This window comes from Chrysochloris asiatica, unplaced genomic scaffold (genome assembly GCF_000296735.1).
Source record: "Chrysochloris asiatica unplaced genomic scaffold, ChrAsi1.0 scaffold00012, whole genome shotgun sequence".
Taxonomy (NCBI): domain Eukaryota; kingdom Metazoa; phylum Chordata; class Mammalia; order Afrosoricida; family Chrysochloridae; genus Chrysochloris; species Chrysochloris asiatica.
In genome coordinates this window covers 12804446-12825777 of record NW_006408530.1, presented here as the reverse complement: position 1 = coordinate 12825777, position 21332 = coordinate 12804446, and the positions used below count along the sequence as shown (strand labels likewise).

The following is a 21332-nucleotide window of genomic DNA, read 5'->3' as shown; positions in this document are numbered from 1 at the left end:
TCATCAGATAAAATACACAGAAATCAAATTGACTATATCTGCGGAAAAAGATGATGGAAAAGCTCCATATCATCAGCAAAAAGAAGACCGGGACAGACTGTGGAATAGAGCATCAACTGATCATATGCAAGTTCAGGCTGAAGCTGAAAAAAATTAAAACACGTCTATTAGTGCCTTTATGACCTTGAACATATCCTACCTGAATTTAGAGATGATCTCAAGAACAGATTTGATGGTATTAGACACTAATGACCCAAAACCAGAAGAGTTGTGGGATAACATCAAGAACATCATACAGAAAGAAAGCACAAGGTCACTAAGAAGACAAAGAAGAAAGAAAAGACCATATGGATCTTAGAAAAGACTCTAAATTTGCTCTCCAGCGTAGAGATGCTATTGCAAATGGAAGAAATGAGGAGGTAAAAGAGTTAAACAGAAAATTTTGAAGGGCAGCTTATGAAGACAAATCAAATGTGCAAAGATCTGGAGTTAGAGAACATAAGGGAAGAACATACTCAGCATTTCTCAAGCTATAAGACCTGAGGGGAAAAAATCAAGCCTCGATTTTCAGTACTGAAGAATTCTTTGGACAAAATATTGAAAGATGCAGAAAGCATCAAAAGAAGTTAGAAGGAACACAGAGAGTCACTGTATCAAAAAGATATGGTTGATGTTCAACCATTTCAAGAGGTAGCATATGATCAAGAGCCAATGATGCTGAAGGAGGAAGGCCAACGTACACTGAAGGCAATGGCAAAGAACAAGGCATCAGTAATTGATGGAATACAAATGAAAAATATCAACAAACTGATGCAACACTGGAGGCATTAGCTCATCTGTGCCAAGAAATTTGGTAAACAGCTACCTGGCCAACTTATTGGAAGAAATCCATATTTGTGCCCATTACAAAGGTGACCCAATGGAATGCAGAAGTCATAGCACAATATCATTACTATCACATGTAAGTAAAATTTTGCTAAAGATCATTTAAAAATGGCTGAAATAGTACATGAAATGTAATTGCTAAAAGTTTAAGTCAGATTCAGACAAAGATATGGAATGAAGGATATCATTGCTGACATCAGCTGTATCTCTAAAAGCAGAGAATACCAGAAACATGTTTACCATATGATTTACTTACCACTTTACATGATGACTGTGTGGATCATGACCAGCTGTAGACAATATTGAGGAGAATGAGAACATTTACTTGTGCTCATGAGGAACCTGTACATAGACAAAGAGGCAGTCATTCAAACAGAACAAAGGCTTAAAATCAGGTAAAGGAGTGTGTGCTAGGGTTGTAATCTTTCAGTATACTTATTAAATTTCTATGCTGAGCAAATAATCTTGGGAAGCTGGTTGTATGAAGAAGAATGTGGCATCAGGATATGAGGAAGACTCATTAACAACTTGTGATATGCAGATGATACAACCTGGCTTGCTGAAAACCAAGAGGACTTAAAATATATACTGATGAAAATCAAAGACCACGGTCTTCAGTCTGGGATGCACCTTAATGTAAAGTAAACAAAAATCCTTACCACTGGAATAATAAATGACATCATGATAAATGGAGAAAAGGTTGACATTGTCAAAGACTTGATTTTGCTTGGATTCATCATCAACACTCATGGAGTCAAGAAATCAAATGGCGTATTGCATTAGGTAAAGGCTCTGCTGCAGTAGACCTTTTTAAAGAGTTTAAGAGCAAAGATGTCAGTTTGAGAACTAAGGTGCACCTGAACCAAGCTAGCATTGAAGTAGATACAAGGCCAGGCTTTAGATTTGGAGACTGAGTGACATTAACTTAAGTTGTTTACACCATAAAGCTTTGACAGACCAGGATCCTCTTCATGTTCCTTCTCTTCCTTCCTAAACCCAGCTTGTACAGTAGATGCTGTGTTATGGAGGCGTTGTATTTGTGATAAGAGAAATGGATTCTAGCATACAGGGAGGAAAGAATAGCTGCAGAGCTAGCCATAGATATCTCCATCTTCTTTCTATGCTTTGGAATTCCAGTAGAATTAGCCACACACTCCTAAGTCTATTAGGTTAAATCATTTTTTTTTAATTTAAATGTAGGGTCAGGGTGAGCACAGATTTAGGTACAGAATAGATGACTACTGTTAAAACCAAATCCACTGTCACTGAGTTGATTCTGATTCACAAGGACCCTATAGGACAGAATAGACATGCCCATGGGGTTTCCAAGACTGTAACTCTTTGTAGAAGCAGATAGCCTCATCTTTCTTCCATGGAACAGATGATGGGTTCAAATCCCTGACGTTTAGGTTAGCAACCAAGGGCTTCAATCACTGTGCCACCAGGACCCTTATGATTGCTGTAATTGGATGTTAATAACTTCCCATGGGGTTATTTAACTCTTTACTTAAAGGATATTTTAGCGAAAACTTTGATTTGTAGCTCCTCTTTAATACTATGTTGTTGTTGTGAAGTGCCATCGAGTCAGTCTGACCCATAGCGACCCTGTATACGGTTTCCAAGGAGAGGCTGGTGAGCTTGAACCACCGACCTTGTGGTTCAAATGACTTTGCAGTCCAGCACATTAGCCTACAAAGCCACACCAGGACTCCCTTTAATATTACAGAATACTACTATTCTTACATTCTCATACTGGAAAACTTGGGTGGTAAGATAAGGAATTTAATTTCCAGTTTTAATCCTATTACTTGCAATTCTGGTTATTCCACTTTCTCTGGTTTCACAATTCAAGCAGTATCAAAGTGATACAGAGATAAGACAACAGTGGGGCCTGATTCCAGGTTTGTTGTTGTTGTTAAGTGTTGTAGAGCCCGTTACGACTCATAGCGACCCTGTATAGGGTCTCGGAGGAGCAACTGATGGGTTTGTACTGCCAACCTTGTGGTTTGCAGTTCAGTGCTGATCCTACAGTGCCACACCAGGAGTCGAGGATTTGGTGTTTAACTAGCATCAAGCTCCTGAATGAACTGACTCACTGCAGTACAGGGAATTCCAACTAAACCTGTAGGTTTCCAATAATAACTCTTTACTGGAGCAGACAGCCTCATCATTCTCTCTTGTAGCAGGTTTGAGGCATTGATCTTGCAGTCAGCAGCCCACTGGGCCACCAGGGCTCCTGAGTGAACTGAAAATGCTTCTAAATCCAATTCACTCTTCTATTGCAGAAAGTTAGTGGCAACCCCTGATTCAACCAGAGAATGAAGGAAGGTTTATACTTATTTCTCTGAGCAGCTCATAAAGTCAAGAGAACTTCCTAAAATGAGATAATTTAGACACTAACTTGGGACTTCTCTTAACTATTGCACAATCTCAGTCAAATTCTGCGCTCCATGACTTAGAAATCTTGGAGGCAGTTTAAAGACAAGTTGTAGAAATGGGCAGATAATTACAGGATGAACTTAATAGACAGAAATACAGAGTAATTTATAGCAAGAGAAAAAGAAAACGCTAAGTACAAGGGAGAAGGTTTGGCTTTGTGGGAAAAATGTGGGAATCAGAAAACCACAGGTAAAGTATGAATTCACCATATAGTTGTGGATCTATTATTGTTTTATTAAAAAAAACATAAAAAATGTGTGGCATATATGTAGAATAATGTGTTAAAAACAACAACAAAAAAAAGGCCATGCTCTGGTCATTTATGCCATTGAGTGGGTTGTGACTCGTAGCAACCCTAAATAGGGTTTCCAACAAGCGGCTGGTGGATTTGAACAGCTGGCCTTGCGTTTAACAGTCCAGTGCTTATCCTACAGTGCCATACCAGGACTCTCTGGTCATTTATGCATGTGTGTATTAAGTCCTCTTATATGCTACACTTTATCTTTCATACTTTGGACATGTTATCAGGAGGGACCAGTCCCTGGAGAAGGACATAATGATTGAAAAAGTGGAGGATCAGTGAAAAAAAGAGGAAGATCCCCAGTGAGATGGATTGACACATGGCAGCAATAATGGGGTCAAACATAACAACTGTGAGAATGGCACAGGACCAGGCAGTGTTTTGTTCTACTGTGCACAGGGTCACTATGAGTTGGAACTAACTGATTCCATGGCAACTAACAATAACACATGCTAGACACTTGTAGGTTCTGGGATACAAATGGAGAAGACAGACAAGATCCCTACCTTTGTGGAGCTCACTGGTGGTGGTCATGGTGGTTGTGTGCCTTGGAATCAGTTCTGACTCATAGGGATCCAGCAAAGGGTTTCCGAGGCTGTAAATCTTTATGAGAGCCAAAAGCCTTCTCTTTTTCCTAAGGTAGATTCAAATTGCTGACCTTGCAGTTAGCAGCCCAACTTGTAACCAACCTACTCTGCTACCAGGACTCCTTAAGGAGCTCACGATTGTATGTTAAAGAACAACTAGTTCTTTAACATGGTCTTTAGTTTTCATTCTGTAGCCAACTGAATGCAGTAAACACTGAGTTCCTTGAGATAACAGTGGTGGTCAATAGGGGAGTTTGGGAGCCGGAGGTGCAGACTACACTGAGTGACAGTGTCAGAGGCATAACCCCCAAATGTCTGCAGTGCTTCAGCAGAAATTTATTTTCATAAAAAAAATTCCTATTGTTGCTAAGTGTTGTGGAGTCCGTTCTGACTCACAGGGATCCTGTTCCGGTTTCCAAACAGCAGCTGGTGGGTTTGAACTGCTCACCCTATGGTTTGTGGTCCAGTGTAATCCTACAGCGCCACAACAAGAGTCTATCCCTGTAGTTAGTAACAAAGACATTTTTCAGAAGCCCCACTTAAACGTGTATTAATATATAAACAAGGCTAAATATATAAACAAGGCTAAAAGTCTATGCTAATTCCCTTTTTGAACTTTCAATGCACTCCAAGCCCTGGTACTTTCAATAGTCTCATGTGCATGTGAAAACGGGACAATAAATAAAGAAGATGAAAGACTTGATGCATTTGAATTGTTTTGTTGGTGAAGGGTATTAACTATAGAATGGATTGCTAGAAAAACATGTTTCAAAGTATAGCCAGAATGCTCCTTAGATGCAAGGATGTTAGACTTCATCTCACATACTTTGGGCATATTATAGGAGCGGCCAGTCTCTAGGAAAGTCTCTGGTAAAACTGAGGGTGAGTGAAAAAAAAGGAAGACCCTCAAAGAGATGGTTTGACCAAGTGGCTGCAAAAATGGGCTCAAATATGGCAAGAGGTACAAGGACAGGCAGGACCGGGCAGTTATACATAAGATTGCTGAGTCCAACTAAGAACAACAAAAGCACTTGGTCAGTGCTGTCGTTATTACACAATTACAGTAAGCTGGAAATCAATGTTTTCATTTGCACTGGGTGACATGAACCCCAGTGGTGCCACTGTGAGGTAGCGATCCTATTTTTACATTTTATATTCCTAGGCTGTACCTTATACAGCACCTGGTAAGCAATTGCGGGACAAAAGAGCCCTAAAATGATTAAAATTGGAGAAAACAAACACTTGACCATTGATGGGAATCTGCAGGGTTTTATTTAATTTTATTTGCCAATCTATTGTAGACATAGAAGTTCTGTACACAATGCTTTGTGTAAAGGAAAGAGATCGGTGGGAATGTATTAAAATTGCACAACATGATAATTGGTGTGGACATCTTGACTGGGTAGGTAGCCCATCATCGTTGATCTCCACCTCCCTCCCTTCTTTTAGCCGAAAAGCAAAACGCTTAGCAGAAGCCACAGGAGTGGGACGCATCGCTAAGGCTCAGGGTGCAGACACCTGCTCGTGTGCTCTAAGCATGCGGGTGGTGGGCAGCTCTGCAGGCGCAGTGAACCAGCTCCCACACCCAGCTTCCACTCATTCGGCGCCCGTAGTCTCAGAGCGGGCAAAGCGACCCCCAGAGGAAAGGCAAGGTGCGGCAAACGCCCCTCGGAGGCGTCCCCGGCCGCCCACTCGCCTTAGTATCCTATTTCTTTCAGGCTTCACCTGACCACCGGTCGTGCACTCAAGAGAGGACAGGGGCCTTGATTTGGAAAACCGGACCGCACAATACCCGTTCACAGTCACCCGCCCACCCGCTAGAGCACCACAGCCAAGTCAGAGCACGGGGGCTTTGAGGTGCCTGCGCCCCTTTCTCGCGGGATCTCTGACCAAAGAAGGCCGGACGCCGAGGCCTCGCGGTATCGAGCCTCCGTCCGCCCCGCCCCCTCACTCTCCAGCCGGCCCCGCCCTCGCACTCTCACCCCTCCCCCGCTCCCGCCTCTCTTCCCCGACAATCTCCTCGCGCTTCCGGCCCGGCACGCGCGCTGCGCCCGGCCGCTGCCGCCACCGCCGCGCGTTCCTCCGCCGCGCCAGGCTTCCAGCTTTGGGCCGGAACCGGAAGTCTGGGGGGCGGGGCCCGGCGGAGGCCAGGAGACCAAAAACGCGGCCGAGCTCGGAGCCCGGAGCCGGAGCCAAAGCCTGGACCAGAACTTGGCCGCCGCCTGTGCCGCCTTCGCAGTCGTCCGCCTCTCCTTCCCTGCGCCGCCACCGCCTCGGGATCGGCCGCCAGTGATCCGCGGACTTTGGGTGTCCGGGTTGAAGGTCGGTCCGGACGTCGGACCCAGCTCGGTTCGCGGACTGTCCGGGCGGCAGCGGGCGCCGCCGCCTTCGCGTCGCCTCAACCTGGCGTTTTGTTCTGAGAGACCCGAGAGGCGAGCGAAGCTGACAGTGATTTTGACAGTGATTTAAAAACCCGCTTTTGTTGTTGTTGGCTTTTCGTTGTTTGGTTTTGAGTGCTGTGCGTGTGTGTGGCGGTTTTCCCCGTGGTGCAAATTTTTAAAAAATTGTTGTGCCTTTTTTGTTTTCCCTCTCTTTTTTTTTTTAAACCCCATGAACGTTTTTTTGGACGGGGTTTCCGAGTATGTTTTATGACGGTTGATTTCATACCAGGAGATTTGTCTCCGTGGAAGACCCAGGAACTGGATATTTAACGAGAACTTCCTACGGATTCCCCGGCGCCTGGGGAAAATGGGAGCTGCAGCAAAGTTGGCGTTTGCAGTCTTTCTTATCTCTTGTTCTTCAGGTAGGTGCAGGGAGCGCGACGCGGCGGGGCTGCTGCTGCTGCTGCTGGCGGCGGCGCTTGTTGTTGGGTCGTTGAGCTTCAGCGGAGCCCCCTCTGCTGCCGCCCCCCTGGTCTGATTGTGATCTGGAAACCTCCATGGATTTTTCTCGTTTTAAGGTTGGCAAGCTGATTCAAGTGACTTCTCTGTTGTGGAAGTGAGAAAGTCATGGTCTGTGACCATAACACTGGATGACAGCGCTGGTTGGGTTGCAATTAACCCACAAATACCACAAGTGACAATTTATGCAAAGGTTGAGACCCGAACGACGTACTCAGAAATGCCATTTAATGTGGGATCTCCCAAAAATAAGCGTGGTTTTTTTTTTTTTTTCCTTTCCGTCTTATAATTAGCGCTTCAGAGGTGACTATTACGACACAGATCAGGTTAGTTGCTACTTAATTTTGACCGTGAGAAACAATGTATCATCTCAGCGATTTCATCTGGGTCTCTTCTCACGTTTTCTTCAACTTCGGTGCCCAGCAATGTTAAAAATAGTTGTAGTTGTTGGAGTATTAACTATAACCCAGTGCAGAAGAGGTATCCACTTGTGTGTTTGTAATTTGCTGGCTTTCAACCACCACTTGTGAGCTCTTTTCGGGCATACATTTTGCTTACCTACTTATTTTAAACGCTTTGTATTGTTTTCGCGTTAGAACTGCTCATATGCAATTGTTCTTATTGTTAAATACCTGTAATCATAAAGTAAAAATTTGCCCAAATTGGGAGAATAATTTTGCTACTTAATTTTTGAAATATGGATTTTGTGAGAGAATGTTCTGTGGTTGCAACCAGTGGTTGGAAAAACTATTCTTTTGTACTTGAAATTCTGTAAATGAGTACTGCATCTAGCCCAAAGGTGTGCAAATGTACATAACAGTAGAGTTAGATGCAACAATTTTTAAGTTGCAGCTGATCTGTTTATCATAAAATTCAATGCTCGTCACTAGATTGTAAAATAAAATTATGGTGGGGGGGCTGGCGTATTGACAGGTTTCACGGCCATGTCTTTATCTCATTTGTCACAGGGAAATTGGAAGGTGGTAGTCTTTTCTTTGTGTACCTCTGTATTGTGTGTATTTGTGGGTCTGTCCATCTTCTCCCTCCTCCCTTTTTAGTAGAATCTTTTGTAATGTATAGAATTTTGCTGATTGGTACATTTCTTTGTGGTTAATAAATGGATAAAGTCTAGTCTTATGTCTGTAGTGGTATTGATTAGTTCCGGGTGGGCTGAATGTGTTGTGAAATGGCGATCATTGCCAGAGATTAACCAAAAGAATCATGTCTGTTTAAATGGAAGAAGGAACATGCTTAAGGCAGGCTGACAGTCTTTTTGTGCATGGTATGGGGAGGAAGATAAACAATGGTGTATCTGAAATGAATGAAGGCCTTGAAAGCATTAAACCTCTTGTTTATGTGACATAACCATGTAGTTTTTATTTTCCCCTGAAGTATTCCTTTTCCTCCACATCTCTGCTCCTCTATTTTTTGGTTGGTGAACTCTTCTGGTTCACATCGCTTTTCTGATCTCCTGCCCTTGAGGAGGAGGGGCATCGTGGCTACTGGAAGGAATTATGGACATGATTCCCTCCCAAATCCACCTCCATCATACTAATTGGTGAATGAGGTTGTTCTTGAGCAGTCTCAGGGTATTCCTTCTGAAAAAGCAGGCTATCTTACAGCTTCCTCTATGTGGTTGGAAAGTAAAAAGAATTGAACATCAGTTTCTTGAAGAATTATTTTCACTGGGCCAGGAGGTTAATAACCATAGTTTTTAAAATAGTTTTGGTGCTATAGGGCATATAGGTACTCACCACTTAAAGTGAAACTAATATTAAATATTGTTGCATCGTTTTTTCTAAATGAACATTTCTGATTGAACTAAACTATGTGATTCTTATCAAAGATAATTGAAGTAATCCTAAAGACCTTATTCCATATTTATACCTGAACATTTTTAGTACTTGAAATGTTTGATTTTTTTTTTTAAAGGACTTTTGTTGTGGATCAAATGCTCTGTAAAAAAAAGAGTTTATTGTGTTTCTTCTAATTGATTTTTGTATGTAATGTATACTCTAGTATGCTGGAAGCATGTGGATGGCTATTTTTATGAGAATTGAAAATTTTCTCAAGTTGTCAGTTTGTTGTTTCTGGATATTTGTTTTTTCCTTTCTTAAATCAAATGGGAACAGTAGTAAAGAGCAGTTTTATTCTTGTGCTTAGGATGAGTGTTTACTGTTTCTATTACTGTTTTGTGGACTTTGATTTTTCATTTTCCATTCCATGGTCTATATTCTGCAGACCAGTTATGCAGATTATTCCTGTAGAATGTAAATACTAAAAAAACCCCAAACTCATTGCTGTCAACTCTATGTGGACTCAGTGGCCTATAGGACAGAGTAGAACTGCCTCCTAGGGCTTCCAGTGCTGTATAATCTTTACGGGAGCAGACTGCCACATCTTTCTCCTGTAGAGGGCCTGGTGGGTTTGAACCTCGTTCCTTTCTGTTAGTAGCCAAGTACTTAACCATGCGCCACCAGGGCTCCTTTTCCTGTAGGATTTGGCTAGTATATAATTTCTTCTTTTTTCTCTCATTCCAAGTCTTTGTCCTCACTTTGGAGCGCTTTAGATTTCCCTTAGCTCTGAAAATTTTCATTCCTCTATCTTCAGATTCTGTTTCAAAATATAAATCTGCTTCTTTGTTTTTTTTTTTTTTTTTTAATAAGCACTGTGTAGGCAGTACCCAGATTATGGACCAGTTCCCTTCTTTAGAGTCAGTCTTTAAATTAAATTTGTATGTAAATGAAAACAGGTATGGTTTGTTAGTTAGATGTTTGTCTTGGTATATAGTATTCATTTTGTATATAAAAACATTAAACACTATCAGATACACTGTAACATATTTAACATAGTATAGTAGCAATACTGCTTTGATGTTTCACACAAAATAGCCCCATTTGTTATTATGAACCTTGCATTTTTAATATATTAAGTTTAATGGACTGTAACTACCAGTTGTATGTAAATCCAAAGTTCATAATCTGGGGACTGCCTGTAGTTAATTTGTATCTTTCTTCACAGTTTGCTAAAATGAAAGGAGGAGATTAATACTTGCTCTTGTAGTTAGGTTTGTCATAGCTAGAGTGATGCCTCTATTGTGGTATTGGAGTTACATTGAAGTTAATTGAGAATTCCTTTGGCTTCTGTGGGAGCTCGTATTGTTAAAGTGCCGTCGAGTTGGTTCTGACTCATAGGGACCCTGTATAGATAGGTTTCTGAGGAGTGACTGATGAGCTTGAACTGCCGACCTTGAGGTTCAAACCTATTTTGTAGTTCAGTGCATTAACCTGCAGTGCCACACCAGGACTCCGGGAGCTAGTATAAGTCTGTTCAATATATTTGATGAAATAAAGTAATTATATTTTCTTCAGTTCAGCCAGTCAGGCAATATTGTGTGTGTGTGTGTGTGTGTGTGTGTATGTATCCATGAGATTGGAGGGAGAGATGATAGAATAATATATGTGTGCATCCATGAGTGACTGGAGGGAGAGTTGACATAATTTTTCTGTGTGTGTGTGTGTATTTGTGAGTAAGTATATGTGTGATTGGAGGGAGAGTTGACAAAACAAAGACTTCTCTGGGATTCTCCTAAACTTTAGCTTATAAATGGTAGATATTAAAACACTTTATTTTCTAAAAGACTGTATCTTTTAAATGTGATCTGTGACCAAATTCAAATAAGAGGGGGCTTTAAAAGTTCTTTGGAAAATTCTATGATTCCACAAACTTTTGAAACCCTCTCCTATAGTATATTGAAACATCCAGAACTGAAGAAAAACAAAACAAAGAAAACATCCCCCCCCAATCCATTTTGAAGTTTTTATATTTATGATCTAAGCATGGGTCTAAGCCATGGATACTCAGCCAACATTAATAATTGTCCCTAGGGGACATTTGGAGACATTTTTGGTTATCATAACTGGGAGGAGGGTGCTACTGGTATCTACTTGGTAGAGGGCAGGGGATGCTGCTAATTATCCTATAATGCACAGACAGCACTCCCCACAACAAAGATTGTTCGCCCCCAAGTGTCCATAGTGTTGATGTTGAGAAATCCTATTCTAAACTCTTAATTTTGAACAGCATTAATATATTAGTAAAAGGGCTCTGACCTCCCTTATGCAGACAGTCTTCTAAATTTTACAAATACCTTGTATTTATGATTTCTAGGTGACCTTGTATTGAAAGTTTCATCATCTCATAAAATTAGAACATGGTTAAATTAGAGAAATAGCATTGTTGTTGTTGTTCAGTGCTGTTAAATCGGATCCGACCTATAGCAACCCTATACAGGGTTTCCGAGGAGCAACTGGTGAGCTTGAACTGCCGACCTTGAAGTTCAAACGGCCTTGCAGTCTGGCGCATTAACCCACAGGGCCACACTAGGACAGCATATAGGTATATAAATTATTTCATTCTGTTATACCTTAATAAAAGTAATTTGCTACCTGTTATAAATGAACTCATGCCAATTACTTGTTATGGTACAGTCCTCCTGAGGACTATATTATCATGGATCATGAATGATTGGTCAAAATATCAAGTTAGTTATATTTGCTGTTGCTCCATTAGTCTTTTTGCCATAATAATCCCATTTAAGCATAGTTCTTTTTATCCCTGTTGGAATAGCTTGTAGTAGTGGTGGTGATTCTGTGTGTGTCTGTGTGTCTGAAACATGGTGCCTGCAAGTTTTAGAAGTCTCATATGGAAAAATTATATTCACTATTGCATTTTACTTGAATTATATCATTAAAAAATGATACTTCTTTTGCCCTGCTAATTTTAATTTCAAGAAACTTTTAAAGTGACTTCTTAATTCTGTAATTTACTTGAGAATCATTAGTTGGTTTTGGGTTACCATTAGGCTAATTTAGACTATATGAAGTTGTATTCTATAACCTATTAAAGGTCCTTGCCCTTTTTAATGTAAAATCCTGATAAAAATTAATGCATGCTTGCCTTGTTTTGAAGGAGCTCTGGTAGCGTAGTGGTTACGAATCAGGCTGCAAAGCTTAAGGTCAGTAGTTTGAAACTACCAGCCACTCCATGGGAGAAAGATGAGGCTTTCTGCTCCCGTAAAGATTTACAGCCTCGGAAACCCTGTACAGGGTCGCTATGAGTCGGAACCGACTCCACGGCACATGACAACAACAACATGACACCTTGTTTTGAGTTCCAGTTATAAGGGAGTTAACCCAGCTAGGATAGCACTTAACAACAGGATAAACTTAAAAAAAAAAAAAAAAAGGCAGCACACCATTGAGTGGAAAGTTCTGAAGTCAGTCCCATATAAGGTCTGCTAATAAGCCTCATACTACTGTTTGTGTCTGAGACCTCCTCACACAGATCTTTGATTCTACTAACATGTTCTCCATTGGGCCCCCAAACTCACTGTCTCATGAAAAGTGAAGTTTAAACAAAATGAGACTTTGGTAATCTCTATATTTTCTTTAGCTTCTAAGATTTTCTTTTGTTTCATTTTACTTTTTTAAGTACCTTTATTGCTCATTTTTGGTGTCACATAAATCTGATTTAAATGTGTTTTTTGCTGTTATGTTGCCACGTGCCAGATAGTGATTAGGTTAGGTTGGTAACTTGTTCTCCTTTACTCTTTACTGTATAGTCTGTAACTTGACATTTCTTCCATTCCTTTTCCTTAGAGTTGCCTTTCTTCTTTCCTCAGCTCCTTATCTACTCCCTTTCCCTCACTGCTTTTCTGTATTTCTCTTTATGGTAAACTGCTTGCTAGTGGAACCCAACCACTACATAGCCTCAAAAGTGGCTCTGGAAGAATCACTGTGGTTTAAATGAAAATGAGGTGAATTTAGAGCACAAGTATATTTTCCTTTATTGTGTTTTGCAGCTTCTGCCTTTTTTTTTTTTTTTTTTTTAAATGAAGGTTTGTGGCAACTGTTCATTGAGCAAGTCTATAATAGCCATTTTTTCAACAGCATGCACTCTCTTTGTATCTTTTGTCACATTTTGGTAATTCTCAATTTCAAACTTTTTCATAATGCTATAACATACTTAATAGACTACAGAATAGTATACATATAACTTTTACATGTACTGGGAAACAACAACGAAATTTTTGTGACTTGCTTTATTGCAGTAGTCTAGAGCCAAACCTGCAATATCTCTGAGGTATACATGGACTTAAGAATTAACCAAATAGTGCTGAAAGCACTGTTCTTTTATTTGTTAGTTTTTGCAATACCACACACATACACACTTGGATTGTTCTTAATTCCTTTTTAATATTCAGGTTATTTTTAACTCTTTGCTAAAGCCTATCTCTTGTTATTATTCATTCATCCTTTCTGTTTAAGCTAAATTTGCCTAGACCAGAGAGCATATTTATTGCCACTGCTGGGACCACATTAGCCTTCCTCTGTGGTAGATTTAATTCTGTTAGGTTATAACAGTCATGTCTAGACAGAACATTGATTTCAAATTGACTATTGAACATGAAAGTTCCAGGAATAGTGTATAGAGGAAGGAGAAGGAGAAATTAAGAAAGTAAGAAAACTATTGTACGTAGCAGTTGACTTTGCTTCATTCTCCAGTGAGATTTCTACTAGTTACTTTCACAGACTGAATGCTCTAGTGGTCAGGTTTTTGTATAATTAAGGGACCTAAAGGAGATGTGTCTTTGCTTCGGAGGTTGGATATTTTGAGCTCTTAACAATGGTGGGTTTAAGGGGGGAAATTAGTTTTATGGTTGCTGCGCAAGTGTGTGGTTGTAGTGGTCAGTAGACTTAGGTTCCGGGTGACAGCTCTGCCACTGTCTAGCTCATCTGTCATTTCTCTAAATTATTGTAGTACCTTTCTAGTTAAGACTAGCCAGTTGCCTGTCACTATTTCCTCTTTTCAGTTCATCCACATAGCTGCCAGGGTGACCTCATTAAAAAATAAATCTGAATTTGTCACTCCAGGTTGAATATCTTTCACTAGGTGTGAGTCACCTTTAACATAAAATCTAAAGTCTTAGAATGGCATACTAAGTCCTTCATCATTTGGCTTCTATTTTCTCTAACCTGTTAGGAAAATGGCTAACAGTACAGGTGGAGTTAGACTTCTTGGATTTAAAGGTTGACTGGCTTCACAATATAAGCATGGACAAGTCACTTAACCTCTGTGTGCCTGAGTTTTGTCATCTGTAAAATGGGAACATTAATAGTGTCCTGAGTCCTTGTGTGACATTGTTGGTTAATGCACTAGACTGCATTGTGGGTTAATGCATTGGACTACAAAGTCAGTTTGAACGGCAAAGTTGGCGATTCAAGTTCACCAGCCATTCCTTGGAAACCCTATACAGACAGGGTCACTATGGGTCAGAATCGACTTGACAGCACTCAACAACAAAAACAACAATAATGTCTACCTCAGAGGGTGGTTTGGAGATTAAATGGTACCTATGCCAGGCATTCTGATGTTGCCCCTTCCAATATGAGGTTTATATTCCAGCTAAACAAATTCTAGATTCCTGGTGTGGCACTGTAGGATAAGCCCTGGACTGCTAACTACAAGGTTGGTGGTTCAAACCCACCAGCTGTTGTTGTTGTTAGGTGCCATCGAGTTGGTACCGACTCATAGCAACCCTGTGCACAACAAAATGAAACACTGCCCGTTCCTGGGCCAACCTCACAATTGTTGCCATGCTCGAGCCCATTGATGCTGCCACTTTGTCAATCCATCTTGCTGGGGGTCTTCCTCTTTTTCTCTAACCCTCTACCCTACCAAACATGATAGCCTTTTCCAGTGACTGGTGCCTCCTGACAATATGTCCGAAGTATGAGAGAGGAAGTTTGGCCATCTTGGCCTCCAGGGAGCACTCTGGCTGCACTTCTTTAAAAACGTATCTCTTGGTTCTTTTGGCAGACCACTTTCAAATTTTTCCTCCAACACCATAACTCAAAAGTATCAATTCTTTTATGGTCTTCCTTATTCACTGTCCAGCTTTTGCATGCATTTAAATATAAGGTTATTGAAAATACCATGGCTTGGGTCAGGTACACATTAGTCCTCAAACTTACATCTTTGCTCTTCAACACTTGAAAAAGTTCCTGTGCAGCAGATTTGCCTAATGCAATACGTTGTTTGATTTCTTGACTGCTGCTTCCATGAGTGTTGATAGTTGATCCAAGAAGAATGAAGTCTTTGACAATTTCAATCTTTTCTCTGTTGTTAAGAATGCTGTTTATTGATCCAGTGGTGAGGATTTTTGCTTTCTTTACATTGAGATGCAATCCATACCGAAGGCTGTGGTCTTTGATCTTCATCAGTAAATATTTAAAGTCCTCTTCACTTTCAGCAAGCAAGGTTGTATCATCTGCATATTGCAGATTATTAATGAGTCTTCCTTCAATCTTGATGCCACGTTTTTCTTCAAATAACCCAGCTTCTCGGATTATTTGCTCAGCATACAGGTTGAATAAGTATGGTGAACCCTGTCACACACCTTTCTTAATTTAAATCATTCAGTGTTCCCATGTTCTGTTCGAACAACTGCCTCTTGATCCATGTACAGATGCCTCATGAGCAGAATTAAGTGTTCTGGAATACTCATATTTCGCAATGTTGTCCATAGCTTTGGCGTATTCAATAAAGCATAGATAAACATCTTTCTGATATTCTCTGCTTTCAGCCAAGATCCCTTGGACATTAACAATTATATCCCTTGTTCCACGTCCTCTTCTGAATTTGGCTTGAACCTCTGGAAGTTCTCTGTCAATGCATGCTTGCAGCTGTTTCTGTATTACCTTTAGTAAAACTTTACTCGCATGGGATATCAAAGATACTGTCCGATGGTTTCCGCATTCCGTTGGGTCACCTCTCTTTGGAATGGACACAAATACGAATCTCTTCCAATCAGTTGGCCAGATAGTTGTCTTCCAAATTTCTTGGCATAGATGAGTGAGTGCCTCCTGTGCCACCTCACTTTCTCGCGTGCCACTGAGTCAGTTCTGACTCATTGACTGGTGTAGAGTTTCCAAGGCTGTAAATTTTTATGGGAGCAGAAAGTTTCATCTTCCTCTCCTGGAGCAGCTGGTAGATTTGCTTTGAGTCCAAATTCTAAGGCACTTGACAACAATATGCAAATTCTACTCAAAAGTTTACTGAATATGACATCCTTTATTGTGTATGGTGCCTTTGTTTATGTTATTTCTGGTGCTACAGGAAAATGTGCTAGACTGCAAGGTCAGTTTTAGCTGCAAGGTCAGCAGTTCAAATCCATCAGCTGCTCCTTGGAAACCCTATACTGGGTTGCTATTAGTCAGAACTGACTTGACAGCACTTAACAACAACATATGTGGCTAACTTCTATTGTACTTCTTTAGTGATATTCTCTGGCATACAACCCAGATTGAATTACGTGCACTCTGTTCGTGTAATACTTTGTAAATGACCTTGATCTTAGTAGTTACTGCAATTGTTTATTTGCTTATTTCCATTCTGGACTGTGAGCTCTTCAAAGTCATCTTTTTTAAAATCCTCGGACTCCTGGTGTGGCACTGTAGGATCAGCACTGGACTGTGGATGGTTGACATTTCAAGCCCACTCAACAGCACTGAACAACAACAGAACCATTTTTAGAACCTGGCATACGATTGAGTCAGTTCTGACACATAGCAACCTTGTAGAGGGTTTCTGAAGAGTGGCTGGTGGGTTTGAACCTGAAACCTTACAGTTAGTAACCCAGTGCTTATCCTACACCACCACACCAGCACTCCTGGGACATGATAAGTGCTCAGTAGATGCTTATTGAATGAATCATTTCACTCTGGTCCTGAATTCATCCCTCACCCCTTACCTATTAAAGCAGTTGACTTGGATTAGTTGTTCTTGGAACTTTTCTCCTGCTCTAAATTTTCTAATTTTAAGGCTATATCATAGAGTTCAATAGTGAAAATTTTATTAAGAAAATTTTTTTTTCTGGGGTATCCTTCAATTTTGTTAAATTTTTAAAATGCTGCATCTCTAATTCTTTAATGAAACCTCCTAGCATCATTGAATCATATAGGTTTAGAAGAGATCTTGGAGATTTTCAAGTTCATTGGCATTTAGAAATAGACTTGTGGTAGCCTCTTTAGGCTGCCTTAAAAAAAAAAAAAAAAAAGATGATACTTTAAAGTCAGGACTAATACCAGAATTCAAAATTTTAACAAAACTCAAGTGGATATCTTCCCAAATCATTGAAGCTGTGCAACACGTTTATAGTAATGCTACCCTACAGAAGACATCAGTTTTTAGATGGATCAAGCATTTTAAGGAAGGTTAGGAAGGTCTCAAAGATGAGCCAACTTAAGTAAGTGAAGGAACTATGGCTAAAGTTCAGATGGGAGAAGACTATAGAATTACCATTGATAGTATAGCTACTGAAGTTGGTATCTCACATGGTTTGGCATTTTCAATTTTCAGTGGACATAGTGATCTCAGCAAGCTTTCTACTTCATGGGTGCCATTGTGTGAAGATCAGCTAGCTCAAAGAACTGATCTTTCCATTAGTCTTTTGAGCAAGATTGAAGCTAATGAAGACTGTTTTATGCAACAAGTTTTGGATTTACCACTATAATCCAGAGAGCACAGTCCAATCAAAACAGTGGCGTCTGAGGGACTCTGCTGGGCCAAAGAAAGTCAAGGCAGACAAGTCATCTAAGAAGGTTATGGTGACTGGATATTTTTTTATTTTTATTTTTCCTGGCAGGGGGAGGCGGGGTGGAGGACTCCAAAGTGGTAGGTAATCTTGATAGCTTTTTTTTTTTCAAGTTTGTATTGTGAGGTTTATATGGGAGAACATCAGCTTTACACTCATCCTTTCCTATTTTGTTTCATTGCAATGATTACAGTCCCCTCCATGCATCATCAAATTTGATAGCTTTTTGTCCAAGAACACAGGATGAACAGGGCCTTATTATGAAAAATTAAAAATAATTTTAAAAATTGAACTGATGAGAATAAGGCCAGGAAATTTGTACCTAGAAATTTTTTTGTTGTTTCAAGACAGTGCACCTGCTTATTATTCAAGGGCTAGCAAGGGCTGTCCTAGGAGAATTTCAGTGGGAATCTTACCCCAACCAACATACAGCCCTGGTCTTGCCCCTTCAACTTCTTTTTGTTACCAAATCTGAAAAGAACATCTAAAAGGAACACAGTTTGAGTCTCTTGAGGATGCCAAAACTGCTGTCCTGACATGGTACAAATTGAAGAAAACAGAATTCTTTGGGGAGATGTTAGAGAGATGAAAACATTGCCTTCAGAAGTCCGTTGACATAGGTGGAGGATATGTTAAGAAATAAAAGCTTTACATTTTGATATTTTTGTTTTATTATAAAAGGTTTCTATGATCTTGTAGCAGTACTTTTTGACTTTACCAGTGTATGGTCATTTTATCTCCAATAGAGACTGTGTGGCTGTGTATAAAATATAGGAATAAATGGTTCTAGAGGAGAGCCAAAGGCCTGATTTGACAGGGCTCTTTCTTCTTAACTATCTGGATGAGCTTTTGAATGTTAATTTTGGAGCGATAAGATTTTTTTTTCATTTAGGAAAGTCCTGCTGTAGTAGATAGATCTTAATATTAGGTAAAAATTCCTTGGCAGGAGGTTAAGAAGAATATTCATCTTAGTATGAAAGAAAAGGCACAGAAATAGTGTTAGGAACACATAGGGACAAAGGTGACCCTAAAAGACAAATTGGAGTTGAGGAATTTTGAGTAAATCAAAGGAAGAAATTTTTGAGATAAAGAGATTGTCATAATTGCTTGAAATAGTATAACAATTTCAATTGAGGAGGTTAAATCTAGATGAAAAGTAATTAAAATCAAGAAGAGGTAGAAGTGGGTGATAAAGATCCTAATTTAAAAAATAACAATCTTTTACTGTCAATATGTTGTTGTTAAGTGCCATTGAGTCGATTCTGACTCATAGCGACCCTGTGTAGGGTTTCCAAGGAGTGACTGGTGAGTTTGAACTACTGACCTTGCAGTTCAAAATGACCTCTTAGTTGAGTACTTATCCAATTGTACCACACCAGGACTCCTGGTATCAGTATATTGCTGTCCATATGTTGTTGTTAAGTGCTGTTGGGTCAGTTTTGACTCATAGCGACACTGTATAGGGAGGGTTTCCGAGGAGCAGCTGGTAAGCTTCAACCACCAACCTTGGGGTTCAAATTAACCTTGCAGTCCAGCGCATTAACTCACAGCGCCACACCAAGACTCTTGGCTGTCAATATATTGTTGTTGGTTATGTGCCGTGGAGTCAGTTCTGACCCATAGCGACCCTGTACAGGGTTTCCGAGGCTGTAAATCTTTATGGAAGCAGAAAGCCTCATCATTTTCCCGCGGAACAGCTGGTAGTTTCGAACTGTCAACCTTACGATTTGCAGCCCAGTTCGTAACCACTATGCTACCAGAGCTGTCAATATGTTGTTGTTATTGTCAGGTGCCATCGAGTCGGAACCGACTCATAGTGACCCCATGCACAGCAGAACGAAACAATGTCCGACCCTGGGCCAACCTCACTACCGCTGCCACACTTGATGCCATCAATGATGCCACCTGGCCGATCCATCTCATTGGGGGTCTTCCTCTTTTTTCTGACCCTCCATCTTACCCAGCAAGACATCCTTCTCCAGTGACTGTTCTCTCCGGACAATATGTCCAAAGTATGAGAGACGAAGTTCAGCCATCTTGGCTTCCAAGGAGCACTCTGACTGCACTTCTTCCAAAACAGGTCTATTGGTTCTTTTGGCAGTTCATGGCACTTTCAGTATTCTCCTCCAACACCACAATTCAGAGGCATCAATTCTTCTACGATCTTCCTTATTTACTGTTCAGCTTTTGCATCCATATGAGGTTATAGGGTGTCATAAATTGAATTGTGTATTTCCCCCCAAATATGTGTCAACTTGACTGGGTCATGATTCTCAATGGTTTGCAAGTTACATAATGATGTGTAATGTGTTACTTATGTGATGATTTCCCATAAGGTGGGCTGATGTGATTAAACCAATAAGAGAATTAAGGTTCCTGGTGTAACAGTGTAGACTAAGCACTGACTGATAACTGCAAGATCAGCAGTTCAAACCCACCAGCCACGGGTTTTAGAGTCTGAACCAATTTACTGTCACTTAACAACAATAAGCAACACCCTTAATCCCATCACAACCCTAATCCAATGTAAGGGTTTCCCAGGGGTGTGGTCTGCAACATCTTTTATCATACAGAGATAAAAGGAAGAGCTAAGAGTGGAATGTGTCATTTGGACGTGGGATCCTTACACTTTGAAGTTCTTAGATGTAAGGAAAGATTGATGCCAAGGTACATGGAGATCAATGTATTCTGGGCCTGCAGATGCTGAAATGAGACAAGGACCTTTCCCCAGCGCCAACAAAGAGAAAAATCTTCCCTTAGAGTGGACACTCTAAATTTGGACTTTTAGCCTTCTAAACTGAGAGAATAAACTTCTGTTTGTTAAATCTTTCTTTCTATGTGTGGTATTTCTGTTATAGCAGCACTAGAAAACTAAGACGTGTTGGTGGTGGTTATGTACCGTAGAGTCGGTTCCAACTCATAGCAACTCTACATAGGGTTTCCAAGGCTATATATCTTCATTGGAGCTGGAAGCCTCATCCTCATGGAATATAGGACATATAAGCAGTTTTAAGATTGAGGTAGAAGGTCACTGTTGTATGCTACATTGTTTTTGTTGTTGTATGCCACTGAGTTAGTTCTGACTCATAGCAACCCATATAGGGTTTCCGAGAATGGCTGGTGGGTTTGAACTGCTGACCTTTCGGTTACCACTTCATTGCTTATCTTACAGTACCACACTAGGGCTAAGGATGTAATTACTATTCAATAACATTGGTAATGAAATAACAAGCCAGAAGAAAATAGGAAGAACTTTAATAACTAAAGAAATTCGACAGACAGGGATTTAGATAAGCATGAATGAAAATACAAGCATAGATTTGTGAAAATAAAATACATGATAGTATGTAATATTCTCTTATGTGACAGACATAATGGGAATGTCTCCATTGTGCTGTCTAGTTGAGTTCTAAGCATTAGTGGCTCAATGTATTTGTGTTTAAATAAGGTCATACTACAGTAATTCCTGTAGTGATTCTTACTGCTTATGCAGATTATTTTCTTTGAAATCTAGGTGAGGCATTTTCTTCACAGTAAATTACACTGTTCTATAGAAATACACT

At 40.2% G+C, this 21332-nt stretch overlaps 1 protein-coding gene and 1 pseudogene across 2 annotated transcripts in view; both read left to right on the top strand.

The window, feature by feature from the left end:
- LOC102813743 overlaps positions 1–6681 on the top strand; it is a 30118-nt pseudogene extending 23437 nt beyond the window's left edge.
- ACVR2A (activin A receptor, type IIA) overlaps positions 6368–21332 on the top strand; it is a 141758-nt gene continuing 126793 nt past the window's right edge. The window contains exons 1-2 of one of the 2 annotated variants that reach the window (XM_006834558.1): positions 6479–6534; positions 6883–7015. In XM_006834558.1, coding sequence (XP_006834621.1) covers positions 6961–7015 — 55 coding nt within the window. In that variant the 5' untranslated portion in view covers positions 6479–6534; positions 6883–6960. Of the gene's footprint in view, positions 6535–6882; positions 7016–21332 lie in introns of both variants that reach the window. The other variant, XM_006834559.1, reaches the window with a different exon arrangement.